This window comes from Pinus tabuliformis, chromosome X (genome assembly GCF_031772625.1).
Source record: "Pinus tabuliformis cultivar Carrire ecotype Pingquan chromosome X, CPIR1, whole genome shotgun sequence".
Classification (NCBI taxonomy): domain Eukaryota; kingdom Viridiplantae; phylum Streptophyta; class Pinopsida; order Pinales; family Pinaceae; genus Pinus; species Pinus tabuliformis.
Window position 1 is genome coordinate 526942237 of NC_142308.1, and position 22499 is coordinate 526964735.

Here is a 22499-nt window from a genome sequence, read left to right on the forward strand (position 1 = left end):
ATCTAAGTACAAATTCCAAGTTTAAGTTTAAAATACTCAAAGAATTACATGACTCACCATCAGCTGGACACGTAGGATTCTTTAAGACTTACTACAATGCACGTCAATCCTTCTTTTGGAAGGGAATGAATCGTGATATTCAGAAGTATGTAGCAGAATGTGATACATGTCAAAGGAATAAAAGCGAAAATATTACGACACCAGGATTAATTCACCCCTTAAACATTCCAAATCAGAAGTGGGAGGAAATCTCGATGGACTTTATTGAAGGATTACCAGTATCTGAAGGCAAGGACAAGATTTTCGTAGTAGTCGACAGACTCACCAAATATGCTCACTTTATGGCAATAAAGAAGTCATACTCAGCAAAAGAAATCGCTGAAATATTTTGCAAAAATATATATAAGTTGCACGGTTTTCCAAAAGTCATTGTAAGTGATAGAGATGCCAAGTTCAAAGGTAATTTCTGGAAGGAATTGTTCAACCATGTAGGAACTTACTTAAATATGAGTTCCGCTTATCACCCGCAAACAGATGGACAAACAAAAGTTGTCAATAAATGTTTGGAGGCCTACCTACGTTGCTACGCTACAGAAAAACAAAATAAATGGGCTCAATGGTTACACCTTGCTGAATGGTGGTATAACTCCACCTATCATACATCAGCGAAAATGACGCCATTTCAAGCCCTATATGGATATGAACCCCCGAAATGGAAAGATCTAGCTATGGTCCAAACAAATCTACCTGCTGTTAAAGATCAACTAGAAGAAACCCAGAAAATCGTCCAAATATTAAAAGAAAATCTAAATAATGCAAGGAATCATATGAAACAATAAGCAGACCGTAACAGAACCGAAAGAGAGTTTGAAGTTGGAGAATGGGTATTTGTTAAGCTCCAACCATACAAACAATTATCCTTAAAACAGAAAGGAAAAAACAAATTGGCACCAAAGTTTTATGGACCTTATCAGATCAACAAAAAGATTAGCCAAGTTGCATATGGTTTAAGCCTTCCAGAGACAAGTCGTGTTCACAACGTCTTCCACGTATCTTGCCTTAAAAGGGCCCTAGGTAACAATCAAACAGCGCAAACAACACTTCCATCCCTAGATGATGAGGGAAGAGTCATTTTAGAACCAGAAGGTATTTTGTCTACTAGAGAAAGAAAGCTTCGTTATCGTACTATCAAGGAATATCTGATCAAGTGGAAGGACTTGCCCGAAGAAGAAGCTTCTTGGGAGAATGAAGCATTTTGTCAACAACATCCGTCGTTACGTATGCTTTGAGGACAAAGCATTCTTTCGAGAGGAAGGCAATGTTATGTAAAAAATAGTTAATTTTAGGTTTATTATTTAATTTAGGTTTAGTTAGGTGAAAGGGCACGATCATAAGATCATGCCCTTTCCCAAAGGGTGTCCATGGCAGTATTTAAGCCAGGAGCCCCATTGTAATCAGACATCATCTGTCTATTCATTTATTAATAAAGTATTTTTATATATATTTCTGTTATCCGGAAGTTTTACACTTCATATTCACAACGAAGTGCAACCCTGAGCAACTATTTTATAGGAGGGTTTCAAGGGCAACATAGTTTTGTATTCACAACTCAATGGAAGAGGTTGCCTAGTGAATTTTCCAATAAAGCATCAAGGGATCTTACTCGTGGACAAAAGCATTTTCCAAAGGTTAATATCCTTAGGAAACAACATGTACTCAATCTCTAAATCCCTAATGATGTTCACTATCTCATGTACTAGGTGAGAGTTCTTCATCTTATGCTTATTAAAAGTGAAATTGATACAAGAATGGATTATTGCAATAATATAACAATGACTTTGAAATGAAGAATTTTTGTAGCAAGGAACATTACCTACATGCCCTCCACTAAGCGTCAACCACTAACATCAAAAGGATGCCTTTTATGCGGTCTCACTTAAACACACAAGTGAGATCTCTTCATCCTATGTCTACTAAAATTGAAATTGAATATGGAATGAATTATTGCAACAACGAAGCCATGACACTGAAATGAAGAATTATTGCAACATGGAAAATTACCTGCATGCCCTCTATTAAGTGTTGGTTGCCAACATGAAAAGGATGCATCACGAATAATAAAGAAGAAGAAAATCCCACTCCTACTGGGTTGTTAATGTTCGAATGAAGTTGCTTCTTATTGCTACTAGGTCATTGATGTTTGGAATTCAATAAACAAAGTGAGCAAGATCACAAAGCTCTCATGTTTAGTCAGTGCATCGACCTTCTATGTGGTATCACTTGAAACCCACCATTGCAATTGATGATATAGTATATAAACTAAAGTTTGAAAAACACAAAGATAATAGAGAGAAAGCATTGAGGTGGTGATAATGGGGCCAAGAAAATAAAGTTAAGAGCTTATACTACAATGTGGAAACTGACCTATACCAAAACATACAAACTAGTAGGTACAATGTTAGAGTTTGTAAAAATAATTACTTAATTACTTAATTTATAAAATTAAGATAGCTATAATGTATGCAACTTAAACCATCAAAACTAAAAAATTATTATTATATTAAATTATAATAAATATATTAACACTTGCTCCATATCAAATCAAAATGATTTTAAGCTTAAAAAAATCCAAAATGTGTTTTAATTATTTATTATTTTAAATAAACAATGTTATTGGTTAATTGAATGAAAAGTTCGAGAAAATACTAATGAATTAATATCGAGTCAATGCCGTTTAAGTCAACCAAACACTATGCTACCGGAGGTGGGGAGGGGACTGATAACAAATGACACTACTGGACCCTTGCATGTGAAACAGTGTTGCATTTTAAAAATGAAGGTAGACTTTTACGGTTGAAATTTTTGGAAGAAAATTGTGATTTTTTTTTTTAAGCTTTCACTCCACCCACTAAAAAAGCTTGATGGGATGGCTTAAACCAAATTTACTTACACGATCTTTATCGTTTTAAAATTTTATAATTTGGGTGGTCTCTCTATTTTGTTACAAGACATCTGGAAATTTCGTCGATTGTATATCCATGCCATTTTTCGGCTAATGTGGCTTACTTTGAACCTGTTACTGTGTATACTAAGTCATATTCATCTCACACTCGGTTTGCCAAATCCACACTAGAACTCATGGCATCCCCTTTCGCAGCATCTATAGCCTGCAACTCGTCAATTGCCTCGTTTTTCAACACCAATCCCATTAGATCAAACTCCCCGTCTTATGGATTCCCCGTCCAGGCACGCCTCGTGGTTCAAACCGCCCATGGGTTGCGAAAATCCGAACTGTTTGGCGATGTTTTTTCACTTAAATCACTGAATGTTGCAAGGATTCAGTTGGAGCCTGTCAGAGCGCCAGGCCATGCGTTTGCGGCAGCAGTGACGGAGAAAAGCATCCATGATTTTACCGTCAAGGTCCGTATTTTTCCAATTGCGAATCTTTCATTGCTGTTTTTTTCTTATTGAAAATGGAGATTTAGTGTCACTGCACAAACATTGTTATCATAAGATAAGTTAAACACTTTACTTTCAACGAATTTCTGCTGGAAATGGCGCTGGACTTACATGAGGAGGGTTAGTGCAGGATATTGACGAGAAAGAGGTGCCTCTTAGCAAGTACAAGGGGAAGGTTCTGTTGGTAGTCAACGTTGCTTCTAAATGGTATCCCTTCCAACATTAAATTAGGGGCCACTTTGCCCTGTAGATTGTTTTTTTTAGTTAATGAGTTTGTTAGTCAAATTGTTATTTTTGGACAAGATGTCTCCTATTCTCACTGTGCAAAGCTGCCCTTCTCCTCCCCATTTAAGGAATATTACATTGCAATGTAGCACGCTGACAACACACTACACAATAGAAAGATCGCTGCACGTAATGGTATTCTAGCAAAGTCGATGGACACTTGTACCAAATGGTAGAATAGTATGTATTCTTGCAAAGTAGTTTTTGAGTGTGACTTTTTGGAGTGTTTTGGTGGTTTTTTGTTGGAATCCGGCCAAAATTTTTGTGGCTAAATCTTGATTTGTGTAGTTTAAACTTGTTTTTTGATTCCATATATGGATTTAGCACCCTCAAAAACCCTGGGACACTTCCATTGTGAAGAGTTCACCTCTCAAACTTGTCTTTTCAATGAATCCCGCCGGATTTTAGACAAATTATAGACAAATTATATTGGTTGACAAATTAGATCAGAAAATGAACTGTAAAACTTTCTAAAAAATCGCACATAAAACCACTCTCTTGAGAAATCCAGTTTGCATGTAATCCTGCCAGATTTTAGACAAATTATATAGGTTGACAAATTAGATCGAAAAATAAACCTGAAAACTTTCTAAAAAGTCGCACTTCAAGACCACTCGCTTGAGAAATCCCGTTTGCATGGGTGAGGTGGACCAGGAGGGGTGAAATATGTTTCTGGGTATTTGAACCTTAGTAGAGGTACAAAACGCCCTCATTTACTATCTAACCTAGCGTCCAGTGACAGCACTGGTAGATGGTTTAAACTTAAATAAGGAGAAACCTCAGCATTCGCATATTTTCATCGCCATCCGTTAATTGAATCTGTTACGGTTTTCATTTTTCTTTGAGAAAACATGAATAGTTTGTAGATCCAAGGAGAATAGCCCACCGACAGAGCTAAGAAACAAACATATCTGCAAGAAGGCTTTAAATTCAGTTCTAGACCTCTGCGAATGGGTACGTCCAACATCTTCTGTTTACCCACGATAACTGCATGTTTATGTGTAAAGGTTTTCATATAAAGAGATTGATTTAGTTAACATGCCTAAGTGGATGCATGATTTCTGTCGTCCTTGCATGCATTCCTTCAATTTTGCTTCCACTACTCATATTTAATGATTCTATAATTGTAAAAGCTTCTAGGTCTTCCCGACAAGTCCAGATACTTCTTGATGGTTCCAAAAAGAATCACGCAACAATGCTAAAAGGCAGACTGTGTTGTGCAGTGAATCCTGTACCCAGCTGATGGAAATCTTGTCCAGCACCCAACAGAATTGACCTCTCCCTTTCCCTCATTTTTTGGACAAGCACAAAAACGGTCTTGCAGGATCTGGAATGTCCAAGGTCTTAAGTTCCAACTTTACTTGAACAATCCTTGTTAAATTTTCATGACATGGTAAACGGGGCTGCACTCCTAAAACAAAACCCTAATCTAGGAAGTTGAAAAATTGATTAGCTTATGAAAACAACACATATGGAATACTAGATCTGCAAACAGATAAGTCTGAGAATATTAACAGCGAATTCAATTTGCAGCTTTCATTCACACACCACCTTATGTTAGCCTGAAGGAAGAAATTACAATGCAAGTCACTCAAGTCTCTATCTGTCTAGCCATTCCAGTGAACTACCCATTTTCTCCTTTATAGACTAGGAGAACTAGGGTTACAATGAAGGTGGTTGCCTCCAACGGTGCGCCTCCCTAAATTGTTGATTTTTGGTAGCTTGGGAGGTACTCCTAGCCCTAGGGCTCGGGGTTTGGAGGTTGGAACACCGCAAAAGTGCTTTGTGGGCTTGGAACCCAAGGTGTGGGCTTTCAACCCAAATTGGTGGGTGTGGAACCACAAAGTATCTCAATTATTTGACACATGGAAGTGTTAGAGGACCTTTAGAGGAGAAAGGGGCAGCGAAAATCATCGAAATCCGAGCACTAGAACCTGAGATATTAATTTTTCTTTGTTGCTGTTGGGTTTGCACGAGGAAAGATGAGGTTGGCTAGCCTTAGAGAGGCCTTATGACAGGTTGGCAAGCCCATAGAAGGCCGTTCGTTGGAGCCTTATGTTTTGTATAAATATAAGGTGAGTTGGGAGGCATTTCTCAAAATCCCAAGTGCAACATTTCATTGCAAATCAACTTCTGAGGCAGCGACAGTTCTAGAAGAAGGAGGTCGAGTGAGTTTGGAGGACTGTTTGTGGTCTTTTTGTGTGTCTTGGCAGGTCCGAATGGGAACAGAGGAAGGCCACAACCTGAAGTGACAAACCTGGGTGTGTCTTGTGAAGTGTTAAGGGCTGGTTTTCCCTATGTTGAAGAGCTGCAGGGTAGCTGTAGGAGTACAGTACAAGTGTCCGCAACCTTGTTTGGGCAGCTCAAAGGAGGGCTGAGACCCTGTTTTGTGAAGCAGTGCAACTCAGACATGAGAAGAGGGAAGGACACAGCTGTTAGGAGACAATTTGTAGGGGTTAGAAAGGGTTGATGTGGACTATTATCATGCCCTAACTAATCAGCCTAACCTACAACATAGTGACACCAAATTTGAGGTTTGTTGTTGTTGGTTTTATGTTGAATTGTTGCTAGGTGGATGGGAGTCCATTTGGATAGTGGTATTGGGCACCTTAAGGTTGGTGGAGGGCAACAAGTAGGTGCTCAAGAGTAGCCCTAGATCAACTTGCCAAGAAGGAGTTTGACAACTAAAGAAGGGTGAAGTTTGAAAGCCTAAGTGGCAACTTGATGGACTAAGGTGACTACAAGAAGAGGCAGATTAGAGCTCAAGGTTTGGCCAGCCAGAGTAGCTTTTTGTAGCCTGAGTTCATTGTTGGAGAAGTGACATGGGATGATGATAGGTGGCAACTCTCCTGCCCTATGTTAGTCTTCGTTGGAGCAATGCAGGTAGACTATAGTGGGAGGACAAGTCCCAAAAGAGCTGAGGAGCAGCAGTGGGCATAAGTCTCAAAGTGTTGTTGCCTTGAAGGACGAAGGAGCAACTAGTGAGCGTGAAGACCCTGTGTGTTGATGATAGATGGACTTATGATCAGCTAGAGGGCAAATTGTGGAGACCGAGTTCAGTGGCCTAAAGGAGTTGGTGCATTGATAGAGGCAGTGTTGCAGAATGGAAGCGAAGGACCTGCAGTGTACAGGATACGACAAAGAAGAAGCTTTGATCGCGCCCTACATCAGCTATACCATCAGTCTATCTTGTATCTTGTATTCTTGTACTAGTGGATATTTGAGGGTCATTATCCCTGGTGCGGGAGCCCTAGACTGCTAGAATGTTGTATTATTCAGTTGGATTTATATAACAAAGATTGGGTTATTGTACTTATCGTGTAAAAAGTTGTGTATATTTTGTGCACTTGTAGATTTACTGCTGTTTATATTTTGCCGTGCAAAGTAAACTTGTTGTGATACTTTGTTTGGTAGCTTTAGTGATTTAAGATTCTATCCTAGACCTAGTATCGTGGAAAAACAACATAAATGAGGTAAAAGCTTAAGCCTAGGTGTCCAGGATAATATGCCTGACCCGTGTGGATAAGATTGCCACATGCACAAGCAGTGTGCCTAACCCCCTACTGTATCTGGAAAAGCACCCATCTTCCTAAATCTGGAACTTCTTCTAAGTTGAAGAAAAACAAATCTAAATACGATGTTGATTCGAAAGATAACAAAGACTGCTGAAGATGGTCCATGCATGTGCCTTAACCACAAAAACTTTATTAACTGCTGCACCTCCATTAACTACACTTCCACACAAACAACAATTAATCTAGCACTGATTTCAGGGTTGGAAATCAAATCTGCTGAAGACTGTTATGCTAAATTTGCTCCTCACTGCTGAAGGAGAATATATTTTGAGCAATGGGTAAAACTAGCACTCTCTCTTGCAATGAAGGTGTTCTCCACCAGACCAATCCTTTTCCTCAACTTCTCAAACTTCCCCTTAGCTAGGGGCTTGGTCAAAATGTTTGCCTCCTGAAAATCTGAAGGAATGTAATCAAGGGTTGTTGCTGTCTTGTGCTCTTATTGTCTGAGGAAATGGTACTGGAAATCGATGTGCTTGGAGCAATTACGAAACACTGGATTGTTAGAGATTTTGTTGCAACTTTGATTGTCATAGTAAACAAATATAGGCTCCAACATCCAATTGGTCAACTCTCTGATTAGCTTGCAAAGCCATGTGGCCTCACAACTAGTAGAAGAGGCTGCAATATACTCTACCTCTACTGAACTGAGTGCAATTGATGCCTGCTTCCTACTGTTGGAAATTGCACTTGTGCCCAAATTGAAACAAGAACTTGCATTATGCACTTAGTTAGAATCAGAAAAAGCATGCAACACCAACTCATCATCTCCCACATACTTCAAGCCACAATTAACTGTGCCCTTCAAGTATCCACATGGTTAGCAATTTTCCAATGAGTCTGCTTGAGTTCAACCATGAACATGTTCCAAGTATTCACTGCAAAACATATGTTAGGCCTGTTATTCACAAGATATATCAGGGAACCAATCAACTACCAATACAAAGAAGGATCTACCAAATATGAAGCTAAATCAACATAAAAATTCAGATTTGGAACCATACGAGTCGCCAAGGGTTTGCAATCCAACATTCAAAATCTCTTCAGTATCTCTACTATGTATTTCTCATGTTCAAGGAAGACCTAACTTATACCTTGACAAACCACTAGACATAGAAATTAATGCATAAGGCATATGTTCTTCATATCAAATTCACTATCTAGTTTGTTCTTGCACTGTTTCACCATACATGAACTTCTCAAAGTTGCCTGTAAGGATCATATCATCTACACACAGGACCAAGACAAGCAAATTAGATTTATTGTATAAATAATGAAGGTTATGATGTACAACACTCTTGGTGAAACCCAAACTCAGTAGGTAATCATCAACCCTTGAGTACTATGCATGTGTTGCTTGCTTCAACCCAAAAGGACCTTTTCAATCTCTTAGTTGATTAAGGTATGCTTCGCCTTCAATACTTTTACCTTTCTTTTGGTTGCATCAACCTTTGGGGCAAAGCTTTTTGGCCCAACCTCAAGGATGAGGATGAGAAGGTGCCATTCTCCATGAATAATGACCACCAATGCAAAGAATGGAGATGGAATAATGGTAAAGATGGAAAGTGGTAAGTATGGAATAGAGTCATGGGCATGCTATTATGATTAGAGCCTCCCCAATAATGTCCTTCCTAAAACCTTAAGGCCTTAGAGAAGTTCCCACTAGACTAGAGTCAAAGACTAACCTCCCATGTGAAGTAAGGGAACAAGAATACAATCAAAGATCGGTCAATCTTCAAGTTCACCCCTTGATCCATATTATTATGCCTGAAACATTAAGTGAAAGCACATGATTACAAAATGGTTAAAGAACATGTTGATGGATGACCCACCTTCAAGAAGAAATGTCAGGTGGGAGATAGAAATCTGACCAAAGCGAGAAGGGAGCATCCTGACATTGTGTCATGTGCTAATCATATAGGGTTGCTGGGTAGTTGGTTGTCCAAGGAGGAGAAAAGTTTTTTCCTGTGGGTTACCCAATTTTTGGTGGGTAACATTTGGCTCCAACTCGTAGACATGTGCTCATCGTAGAGCGCATGATCTATGTGCTTGAATGAGGAGTGCGTGAGAACTCCAACAATCCCCGGGGCTTTGTATAGATGTTATCTCTGCACTCACAACAACTTGCTGATAGCAACTGAGCAGGGTGATGATCGTCTCCCTTGTGATATAGGATAAAATGGCACTACAACAAAATGTTAGCTAAAATAATGCATCCAACTACTATTCATACGCATCAACATGAACGATATGAAATATAGGATGTACACAAAATAACACAAGACACACAAATGCAATGCAATTATCGAATCATCAATGCATCAGGTTCCACTAAAAGAGGTAAGGCACTTTTCTTGTACGAGGGATGATAAGGGCTCACCAAGGTTGGCTATGTAAAAGTAACCTAGCCCTAATTTACTATGGACCTTAAAAGGAAAAGGGTTACCATCCACAAGTACTAGCTCTCCAACTAGGAAATCTTTTCTTTGCTGTTGGACCCATTGCTTTTTTATTATTATTTTGGTATGTTTGTCTTTACTTTTGGAGGAAGGTATTGACTTTACTTGACAAACATTTCCTTCTACTTCCTCAAATGGCTTAGGGCTTTCAAGGATCTTTGGTTCAAAGTATTTCCAACCCACTTGCAGGTTTAAAGGAGTTGTGTTATGTCGGGTCTTGCTAGGATACTTAGGGAAAGGGAAAGGATCAATGTCCTCCACATGCTCAACGATATGTGGTTCTCGATATAGAATAAATGGTTTCCCATAAGTGGTGGGCATTGTAGCATATGATTGATCCATTTGTAACTGCTCACCAATGGATGCAAACCATTTTCTTGACAAGAGCATGGCCCATCTTTGATTAAACCATGCATCAGTATGGACTTTGAATCAAAGGCACACACATTCCTGTAAGGCCCAATAATTTGCATTTCCAATTGATTCATGACTCTTAAAGGCATAACATTTGCAAAGGCACCATACTATTGTGCAATATATGGTTATTGATTACTAGGTACAATAGGAAAGGTTCATGCCCCTCCACTTCTTCGACCACTATACATGTTTTGTAATATAATGGGAGGGTCCTCAAACTCTCTATCCAAGTTGAGGATTTTCTTGACTTGACCCCTTTGGGGTTCAAGCTTGGCAAGTTCCAAGAGTGGGATAGGCATATTCACTTTTAACAAGACATTCACCAAGTCTAGACTCTACATCTAATGATACTCTATTATTTGCATTGGAAGAGTTTGGCTTAGGATTAGTCTTAGGTGGGAAAGGTGGTTTAACAAGGTTATTACTACTACCTACTTTATGGTGGTTGGGCTCACTATTCTTTGAATCCACCCCCAACTTCAGAAACATTAATAGGCTCATCACGTTCTTTATCTGGTTCTTCAATGGACCCTTCATGTCGTTTTTGAGAAAGGGATAGGGGATTCATCATGCAGAGTAGTGAAAGGCGCAGGATCATCAATCATATTTAAGTGCTCTGGACTATCCTCCTCTTGAACTTGATTATAGGGACACTCCGCACTATGAGATTCATTACAAGTTTGGCACCAATGAAATCCCTCTTGATTAACCATGCTTGTAGGGGCAAGGGTGTTAGGCACATTTAGATGTAAAGGGCTATTTCCACTATTGGCATTTCTTCTAGGGAGCCCTATCATTGTTGAATTGGGGCTTGGGAGAGTACCCAATTGTTCTGATAGGACCCTCTTTTCCTATCTAAGATTTTCAATTTGTTCATCATGGCCATCTGCCATTGTATTAGTTCATTGGTGATCTTATCAAACTTTTGAGCAAAAGCTTGCAAGGTGGAGTCAATTTGGACACTTGGCTTAGATGGGACATCTACTTTGGCCTTGGGATATGAAGGAATGTCAATCTTAGATGTGCTTAAATTGGGTTCAATGGTACCAATGAAAGCTTTGGCTTGAGCAAGGTTTCGAGGGCCCTTATCCTTTAAGGCATAAGACATATGTCTAGGGAAGGCTTCTATATGTAGGTCAAGGACAGTTTGATCCATAGGTTGTACAGATTAGGAACTTCTTTGAGCAATTTGTCAAATATTTGTTTGAAATCCTTGACGCATTCATTTCCAATTTTCTTAGCACCTTGTAATTTAGCTAAGAGTTGCATGCCTTCCTTCACGGTGGTTGATCTCTTGTTGAATGCTTCATGGAGTTGGTCCTAGTTCTTAAGGCTCCCTATAGTCTAATTTAGGTACCTATCCCTAGCAATTCCTTCCCAGGAAAGGCAAACAACATCATGACAATATCCTCTTCTTCAATTAGTCTTCCACTAACAACCCAATAAAATCTATGCATATGTTTTTCAGCTGTGATTACATCAATCCCATTGAATTTAGGCAACCAATCTAAATACTTCTCAGGTAGCTTGTGAGGACAGGGAAGCCACTCACATCCAAGGGTTTGAATGCAACATTAAGCCACGACTTGGCCATTGTATTTGAGGTGAAAGAACTACCAAAGAGATTGCTAACTATAAGGGAAAGGGAAATTACGGGGAAAGATCAAGAGGCAATGGTCTTACGATCAATTCTTTTCTTTTTAGGAGGAGTGGATCCTGTTGATCAATTCCGAGGGGATAGGAAAGGGGATTCGATTGTAGGAGTTGCAAGATGAGAGTTTCTATCATAGACTTTGAGATACTCTCATCAAAATCTTATTGAAGGAGGAGGTGGACTCAACCCCTCCTCGACAATGACGCCAAACATGTTCCTGCAAAATCTAGCAATCTTGATGCAAAGCCTCACTACGCGAGGCCAGACATTATGGCATCAAAAGAAAGGGTTTCCATTGTTGCCTCAACAACCTTTCTCTTGCTTTTTAGTGGAATTAGACCACAAGGGAGGCTTTTCTAAATCACCTAGAAAAGACATTCTAATGTTATGGCTCACGATGAATAAATGGTCTATCATTGGGCAGAGTATCGACAAGGCCTAAGATAACCTAGATTGTCTATACTAGGGTTTAAAGACTCTATGCCTAGCCCACTAAATAGGCTGCTATATTTAAGGGATTGGAAGATATGCAATGATGAGGCATTCAATGTCATATAGCAGCCGAAGAAAAGATCTTAGAATGGTGTTCAACAACAAAGGATCAATATCTTCCAATAGAGATTAGTATTAGACTTGGGAAATTATTTCTGTGGTTGTTAGCTATGCATAAACAACAAGAAAGGGATTGATGTCAAACCTATTTAGGAGGTATAGACTTTGCTATATTTTGCCTTCAAACAATTTATAGATGCACTTCCTAAATTATGAGCCATAAATATCCACTCAAACTTCACTTTTATGCATAAATCTGCCCTTGAAACCCTAGCAGCTGCCCTAGCCATCTAGGAGAGAGAAAAAGGACTGTTGGTTGGCTGGTTGTCCAAGGAGGAGAAAAGTTTTTTCATATGGGTTACCCACTTTTTGATAGGTAACAAAGACCTACCCTCTTTTAGTAGGCACTGCAGCTTCCAGTCTTCTATCACCTAGTTTGTTTGCAATTACACTTGATATAAGCATAACATTGGCCTTAGTTGCCTGATTGTTTCTCTCCTAGCCCAACTAAATAGGATTCTAGTTCTTGGCTATTGTGGTTTCTTATTATTTCCTCCCTCAACAAACACCTGCTAGATTTACCTTTAGCAGCCCCATCAAAATCTTGGGGTACAATTGCCAAAGTTTTGTCTTTCAAAAGAGAAGTGATTGTGTTAAAGTTAGGTCAAAATGAGCTTGAATATATGTGTTGATATAGATTGTCATTGATGTCAATATGGCAATATTCGAGGATACTAAATGATGATATGAAGCCAAGGAGAAGCAGAGTAGATCCGTGAAGAAATAGGAGCAAGAAGCCAAGGAGCAAAGCCATCAGGGAAGTCATTGGAAAGACATTGGAAGCCAATGGAAGTCAAGAACAAGAGCAGTCAAAGAAGAGCTATCGGAAGAGGTCATTGGAAGCCACGAGAAGCAAAGAGGAACACATCGGCGGAGGTGCATAAACAGTGTTAATGGAGGAGTTAACAGTAATATCGCATGAAATACTGGAGAAATATCAAAGGAGTTAACATATTGGAGGAGTATTGCAGAGTATCAGAGGAGTTAACATATCGGAAGAGCGGGGGTAGGAAAGTATGGACTTCCTTGATCATGGCTGAAGTCCCGCACTCAATCCTAGCCGTTGATCTCATAGTCAACCCTTAGATCACGGTCAACTGTGGGGGTTAAGGCCGGTTTTTAATCCATGTGCCAGTCGAAGTCCCGCAAACCATCGATTGAGATAACATTGTGGACCTGCTGCACCATTATAATACATCTTAAAGAAATATCGCATCTGCCATACCACAAGTGTTTAAAACCTTGTCACGTTAAAACCTCCAATCGCGATATTATTACGGACCCGATTGCTCCATTATAACATGCCCTATTGTAATATCGCATCCGCTGTATCAGAACTTTCATATCGCAATTCATAAATGGATGTCACAGTAAAAACTGCGATTGCGATATTATGGTGGACCCGACTGCACCACTATGACATAACTTAATGTAATATCGCATCCGTTGAATTGCAAAGTTCAAAAGGGATGACATGTTAAAACCATCGTTTGTGATAAAGTTGTGGACCCGATTGAGTTATCAAAAGAAGCTTATTGGAATATCGCATCCGTCGCATATCGCAAGTCTTGAAGAAATGTAACGATGGTAAACCGCCGATTGCGATAAGGTTGTGGACCCGACAAGTTTATTAACAACTGCTTAAGATCATATTACATCCGCTCCGTCGGCAGTAGGGGGATCGACTATGTTATGAGAAGACCTCCGGAAGTTGCGATTGCGATTAAGGTGATGATGTGGCAGGTGGGACCACCCATTATATGGTTTTAACTATGTTGATATGTGAAGATCGATGATGTTGATATCGGAGGACAGAGTATGTTATGGGCACGACTTGTAAAAGACCTTCAGAAGTTGTGATTGCGATTAAAGGAATGACGTGGCACATTGGATCTCCATATGGGTAACGTATCTCGGGCATCTATCACAGAGAAGAGGTAACAGTTCATGAACTTGAAGGAACGGAGGAAGCCGAAAGGTCAAGCGAATGAAAGAAGTCGAAAGGTCGAGAAGCTAAAGGTTTGGTAGACGATGAAGGTACAAAAGAAGCCGAAGATCGAGTGAGAGAAAAGTAAGCAGGAGGACAGAAGTAAGTCATAGGTCTAGCAGGGTTAGGAGCAGAGAATTACTACCAAACATATCCAGACAATATATAGCAGAGGGTTGGAGCCCTTAGGGTTGGTGCCTCAGAATTGGAAGGATTGGTGTCCTGGGAGTTGGTGCTCCTAAATCCAAGGTTGGTGCCTTGGAGGTTGGAGCCTCACAAAAAGTCCAAGTTGGTGCTTGGCAACTGGTTGAAGCCCTATATACATTGTACTTGATTTATTGTAAAGATTATATTAATAAAAACATTTATTCCTGTTGCTCATTTTGTGTTCTAAATATAAAGGATTTAATTGATAAAAATAACAATTGAAAATGAATACTGATTCAACCCCCCCCTCTCAGTATTTCTAACAATTGGTATCAGAGCCAGCTTCTTCATATTAGCCTAACAACGAGAAGAAGGATTCTTAGTCACAATGAGAAATCAAGAAGTGTCAGGAAGACCTCCTTTGTTCGATGGGACAAATTTTGGTTTTTGGAAAAAAAGAATGTCCTACTACTTAATGTCCCTTGGACTTAAAGTTTGGCATTCGGTTTTAAATGAGTACACAACTCCTTCCACTCTTCCAACAGATCAAGACGAAAGGAAAGCTTACATTGCAAATGCAAAAGCATTAAATTCCATCACTAGTGGAATCACTGATTCTGAATTTACAAAGTCGTGAATTGTGACTCAGCGAAAGAAGTATGGGATAAATTAGTTAGCTTATACGATGGGGACTCCAAAGTTAAGAAGGCAAAGCTTCAAACTCATAGAAGGCAATTTGAAAGTCTGAAAATGGATGATGAAGAAGATATTGCATCATACTTTCTCCGAGTAGCTGAAGTGGTCAATTCTCTTAAAGGATTGGAAGAAAACATTGAAGAAAGCACTATTGTTCAAAAGGTCTTAAGATCTCTCCCAGACAGATTTGACTCCAAAGTAAGTGCTATAGAAGAAATGAAGGACCTAGATACTCTCAAGATGGATGAACTTCATGGAATCATCATTGCCTATGAGATGAGAAAAGAAAGCCCAAGTTCCAAAGATGCAGCATTCAAGGCCTCAAAGTCAAAAAACGGGAAAGAATGGAATATCAGTAGTGATGACTCTGATGTTGAATCTGAATTGGTGCAATTTGTACGAAGACTAAAGAAAGGATTTAAGCTAAAAGGTAAGTACCCTCTTATTTTTTTCAAATGTGGAAGAATAGGTCATTATGTTGCAAAATGTCCTCTTAAGCATGATAGTGATGGTGAGGAAAATCCTAAAAGGATGGTATACAAAAAGAAAGGGTTCAATAAGAAGAATTTCTTCTCTAAGCAAGATGAGTCTGATGAAGGTGAATTTGTAGTCATCAAAAAGAAATCAACTAATCAGTTCCCTCACTGCAAAGGAGGTAATGATGAATCAGATGAAGAAAATGATCATGCTGGAAGCCAAGAAGTATTATTCATGGCATTCACAAATGATGATGGTTCATGTCTAGAAGGAAATGTAGATGAATTGTTAATGAGTGCCATTGAAGAAAATGAGAAATTACGAAATAAAATCATCTCTCTCAAGGTAGAAAACGAGGAAACAAAAAGAAGGGAAGACCTCTTGAAAAATAAACTAAAAGAAAAAGAAGAAATTTGTGAAGAACGTGAAGTGGAAATAGTATCTTTGAGGAAGGAATTGGAGCAAGCCAAAAAGGGTTGGGAAAGCTCTCAAAAACTTGACATTATCCCAAATAATCAAAAACCTCAACATGACAAAACTGGGATAGGTTTTAAAGGAGAATCACCAAGTACTAAGAATAATGCGAAAAGCTATGCCGATGTACTTTCTAGCAACCCAAAAGAAGAAAGATTATTTCATCAAAGGCCCATCTCAAATCCAAAGAATGAAGAGAGAGTAACTCCAAGGAAGAATGTTGATTCAAATCATGGCTATTACAATAGGTACAAAACTATCTTTTTTGGGCATTGTTTTTATTGTAAAAATTTTGGTCATCAAGCTAGACATTGCATGGCCTGTAAGAATGAAACACCAAAATTGAAGGATCAAACAAACAAACCATATGGTCTCAAAGGGCAAGGACAAATCAAGACCTACAACTCTTTTGATCCCTTGGCCAAATTTGATCCAATTTGCTCATTATGTAATGATAATGGACATAATGAACAAAATTTCCCCCTCAAAAGAAGAAAAGAAAAAAAGGAGAATCCCAACACGGATAATTGTGGCCTAGCTCTATGTGCTCACAATGATGAAAATCACTGGTTTGTGGATAGTGGGCGCTCCAGACATATGATAGGGGACAAAAGGAAATTTGTCTCATTGAACAAAAAGGAAGGAAATGTATCCTTTGGAAGTGGATCTGCCAAAATTGCTAGAAAAGGAACTATTACCCTTATTAGTGGAAAAGGAAAGACTCAAAATGCTTTGCTAGTAAACGGGCTCAAACACAATCTCCCGAGTGTTAGCCAAATCTGCGATCAAGGACATAATGTTGTCTTTAGCTCTAAAGATTGTGAAATAAGAAACTCTTCCTCAGGGGAATTTGTGTCGAAAGGGGTTAGAACGTCAGATAACGTCTACATTCTGAACAAAATTCAAGAAGATAAATGTTACCTAAGTCAAACAGATGAAAGTTGGTTGTGGCACAAGCGACTTGGACATACAAGTTTTGATAACTTGATCAATATCAGCAAGATTAATGCAGTACGAGACATCCCAAAGTTATTCAAGCCAAATCAAGGAGTATGTGGTCCATGTCAACATGGAAAACAAACTAGAACTAGCCACAAGACCAAGGAGTTTTCTACATCAAAACCGTTGGAGATCATCCATGCTGATTTATGTGGACCAACTAGAACTTCGGCACTCCAAGGAGAAAGGTACTTTGCTTTATTTGTTGATGACTATATTAGAATGATGTGGGTATATTTCATAAAATATAAATCCGAAGCATTTGAGTGTTTTAAGAATCTTAAAGCTCTTGTAGAAAATGAAAAGGATTATAAGATTAAATGTCTTAGAACAAATAGAGGGGGAGAATTCACATCAAAAGAATTTAAGATTCTGTAAAGTACATGGAATCGAAAGAGAACTCTCTGCTGCCAGAACACCCAAGCAAAATGTGGTAGTTGAAAGAAGAAATCGAACAGTTCAAGAAATGGCAAGAACAATGTTAATAGCAGCTGACTTGCAGCGAAAATTCTAGAGAGAAGCAGTCGGAACAACTGTTTATACCTTGAATCGAACTCAACTAAGACCAAATAATGAGAAGACTCCTTATGAATAATGGAAAGGAAGACCTGCTTCAGTAAAATGCTTCAAGATTTTTGGAAGCAATTGCTTCATAAAAATCAATGATGGCTCATTAGGAAAATTTGATTCTCGGGTTGACGAAGGGATATTCCTTAGATATTCTACAAGGAGCAAAGCCTACAAGTGCTACAATAATCGACTACGGAAAATAGTGGAAAGCATTGATGTGAAGATTGATGAAGACCTTCCAAGAAAAAAATTGAAGATCATGAAGTTGACCCTCTCATTGAAGAAGAACCCGAAAAAGAGGAAAAAGATCAAGAAAACACAAGGAAAAAAACCATCTCAAACCCCTTCAAAGATGAAGTTTCTCCAAAAACACCACCCGGAAGAGCAGATTATTGGCAATATAGATGAAGGGATGCAAACCCGAAGAAGGATGACAAGTACACCAAAGAAAAATAATGTTGCTCTTCTATCCATGATAGAACCAGAAACATTTACTCAAGCAAGGATCCTCATTGGGTAAAAGCCATGGAAGAAGAAATGTCTCGGATCGAGAAGAATGAGACATGGGAGCTAGTACCTCGTCCAAAGGATAAAAATATAATTGGAACCAAGTGGGTGTTCAAAAACAAAATGAATGAAGATGGACAAATCATCAGAAGTAAGGCAAGGCTTGTTTGTAAAGGTTATTCACAAATTGAAGGAATTGACTTTGAAGAAACCTTTGCATCAGTGGCTCGTGTGTAAGCTATAAGGATGTTCTTGGCATTTTCTTGCTCAAAAGAATTTAAAATCTATCAAATGGACATAAAATCAGCTTTTTTGAATGGGGAACTCAAGGAAGAAGTCTACATGGAGCAATCAGAAGGGTTTAATCTAGCAGAAGGAAAAGACTTTGTTTGTAAGTTGAAAAAGGCATTATATGGGTTGAAACAAGCTCCTAGAGCTTGGTACGCAAGATTGGATCACTATCTACAACAACAAGGCTTCAAGAAGGGGGTGGTAGGAAGTAATCTCTACATAAAGATGGATGAGGATAAGTTACTAGTCACACTTGTCTATGTTGATGATTTGATTTTTGCTAGTAATAATGATGAGATGAGCCATGAGTTTGCTCAAAATATGTCAAAAGAGTTCGAGATGTCGATGATAGGAGAGTTATCTTACTTCCTTGGACTACAAGTATCTCAAACCACGGCAAACATGTTCATATCTCAAGCCAAATATCTTAAAGACATGCTTAAAAGATATGGAATGGAAGACTGTGCACCCATGAGCACACCTATGACCACAAATTGCAAATTAAGCAAAGATGATGACTCTCCTCCGGTAGATGCAACTCAGTATAGGTCAATAATTGGAGCCCTTCTATACTTAACTGCTATGAGACCCGACATTATGCAAGCAGTAGGAATGGTGGGACGATTTCAATTAGCTCCTAAACAATCCCATTTGTTCGTTGTAACAAGAATTCTCAAATACTTGAAAGGAACTCCTGATTTCGGTCTTTGGTACCCTAAGAGCTCAACTCTTACTGTGACTGCATACACCGATGTTGATTGGGCTGGAACTGTCGATGATCGAAAAAGTACTAGTGGAAATGCATTCTTCCTGGGAGATTGTCTAGTATCTTGGCTCAGCAAAAACCAAACATCCATATCACGATCTATAGCTGAAGCCAAGTATATCGCTGCCGCAGATTGTTGTACTCAAATATTATGGATGAAGGAAGCTCTGAAAGATGTCAGCATAGGTACAAATCAACCAATCACCATCTATTGTATTAACACAAGTGCTATTAGCCTCAACAAAAATCTAGTGATGCACTCAAAGACCAAACATATACCAATCATGTATCATTTCCTTCGTGAACAAGTAGCTGAACAAAACATCATCTTGGAATATATCAGTACTAAGGAGCAGATAGCTGATATTTTCACAAAACCTCTTCCTCGAGAAGCATTTGAACATCTCGTCAAAAGATGGGGGTTATTTCTTTAGCATCACATTAAGTTGATTCATAAAGATGTTGCACGACAGGGGGGAGCAGTTCGACAGGGGGAGTCCTTGTGCACTCCTTTGCCATTGATGTTAAAGGGGGAGAAGAAGAATATTGCCATCAATGACAAAGGGGGAGATTGTTGATCTAGATTGTCATTGATGTCAATATGGCAATATTCTAGGATACTAAATGTTGATAGGAAGCCAAGGAGAAGCATAGTAGATTTGTGAAGAAACAAGAGCAAGAAGCCAAGCAGCAAAGCCATCAGGGAAGTCATTGGAAAGACAGTGGAAGCCATTGGAAGTCAAGAACAGGAGCAGTCAAAGAAGAGCTATCAGAAGAGGTCATTGGAAGCCATGAGAAGCAAAGAGGAACACATTGGCAGAGGTGCATAAAGAGTGTTAACAGAGGAGTGTTGCTGAGTATCAAAGGAGTTAACATATCGGAAGAGCGGGGGTAGGAAAGTACGAACTTCCTTGATTGTGGCTGAAGTCCCTCACTCAATCCTAGCCATCGATCTCATAGTCAACCCTTAGATCACAGTCAACTATAGGGGTTAAGGCCAGTTTTTAATCCATGTGCCAGTCAAAGTCCTGCAAACCGTCGATTGAGATAACATTGTGGACCCGCTACACCATTATAATACATCTTAAAGAAATATCGCATCTGCCATACCGCAAGTGTTTAAAGCCTTGTCACGTTAAAACCTCCGATCGCGATATTATTACAGACCCGATTGCTCCATTATAACACGCCCTATTGTAATATCGCATCCGTTGTATCAGAAATTTCATATTGCAATTCATAAATTGATGTCACAGTAAAAACTGCGATTGTGATATTATGGTGGACCCAACTGCATCACTATGACATAACTTAACGTAATATCACATCCATTGAATCGCAAAGTTCAAAAGGGATGACATGTTAAAATCGTCGTTTGTGATAAAGTTGTGGACCCAATTGAGTTATCAAAAGAAACTTATTGGAATATCTCATCTGTCGCATCGCAAGTCTTGAAGAAATGTAACGATGGTAAACTGCCAATTGCGATAAGGTTGTGGAACAGAGGGGTTTATTAACAACTGCTTAAGATCGTATCGCATCCGCTTCGTCGGCAGTAGGGGGATCGACTATGTTATGAGAAGACCTCTGGAAGTTGCGATTGTGATCAAGGTGATGATGTGGCAAGTGGGACCACCCATTATATGGTTTTAACTATGTTGATATGTGAAGATCGATGATTTTGATATCGGAGGACAGAGTATGTTATGGGCATGACTTGTAAAAGACCTCCGGAAGTTGCGATAGCGATTAAAGGAATGATGTGGCACGTGGGATCTCCATATGGGTAACGTATCTCGGGCATCTATCATAGAGAAGAGGTAACAGTTCGTGAACTTGAAGGAACGAGGAAGACGGAAGGTCAAGCGAACAAAAGAAGAAGTCGAAAGGTCGAGAAGCCAAAGGTCTAGTAGACGATGAAGGTACAAAAGAAGCCGAAGATCGAGTGAGAGAAAAGTAAGCAGGAGGGCAGAAGTAAGTCATAGGTCTAGTAGGGTTGGGAGCAAAGAATTACTACCAAACATATCTAGACAATATATAGCCGAAGATCGAGTGAGATAAAAGTAAGCAGGAGGGCAGAAGTAAGTCATAGGTCTAGTAGGGTTGGGAGCAAAGAATTACTACCAAACATATCTAGACAATATATAGCAGAGGGTTGGAGCCCTTGGGGTTGGTGCCTCAGAATTGGAAGGATTGGTGTCCTGGGAGTTGGTACTCCTAAATCCAAGGTTGGTGCCTTGACAAGATAGGGTTGGTGCCCTGGAGGTTGGAGCCTCACAAAAAGTCCAAGTTGGTGCTTGGCAACTGGTTGAAGCCCTATATACATTGTACTTGATTTATTGTAAAGATTATATTAATAAAAGCATTTATTCCTGTTGTTCATTTTGTTTTCTAAATATAAATGATTTAACTGATAAAAATAACAATTGAAAAGGAATACTGATTCACCTCCCCCCCCGCCCCCCAAGTATTTCCAACAATATGAAATATTCTTGTCGAGGTAAAATGTAGTTCTTTCACCTACTTCAAGTCAGTGATGTTAGGAAGTGCTTTTGGGGGTTCCATTTCCACTCTTGAACTTCATCCTAGGTGGGAGTGCTCTCTTGAGGGTGCCCTCGAAACACTCTTGATTGGGAGCATGATCTTCACTCGCTATTGGAACATTTTGGGAACGTGTTTGGGAATTTTCTTCAGACTGCTCTCTAAAACAGAAAATTTTGCCCTTTTTATACTCTTTTTTTTTTAAAATAATTTTTGGGACGTGGAAGGCCCCCATAGGGCCCACACCATCAATGAAGAGGGTTTAGAGCTTGTGAAAGTCTTGATTCCTCTTCCTTTCACTTTGCATTTTCATTCACATGTTTAGGGCTTTGAGAGGTTAAAAGGAAAGTTTGCAGAAAACAGATTATTGAGAGCTTGGAGGTGAGGTTGAATTTTGTAGTAGCGATTCTATTGCTGTAAGATAGTTGAAAACATGAGCTCTAATCCTAAACTCTGTTTATTTTTTATTTTTTTTATTTTGCCTTTTGTTGTTTATTTCTTTTCCTTGTACATCTTTCTTGTTCATTATATTCCAGGTTTTACTTCAAACAATTGATAAAACTGTTTCTCATGGGGTGTGGTGTTG

At 39.1% G+C, this 22499-nt stretch overlaps 1 protein-coding gene across 1 annotated transcript in view; it reads left to right on the forward strand.

The window, feature by feature from the left end:
* The first annotated feature begins 3053 nt into the window (after positions 1-3053).
* Positions 3054-22499, forward strand: part of LOC149141023 (putative phospholipid hydroperoxide glutathione peroxidase) — a 43063-nt gene continuing 23617 nt past the window's right edge. Inside the window, exons 1-2 of the mRNA XM_089446599.1 lie at positions 3054-3420; positions 3590-3666. Of these exons, the coding sequence (XP_089302725.1) occupies positions 3139-3420; positions 3590-3666 (359 nt within the window). The 5' untranslated portion in view covers positions 3054-3138. The remainder of the gene's footprint in view (positions 3421-3589; positions 3667-22499) is intronic.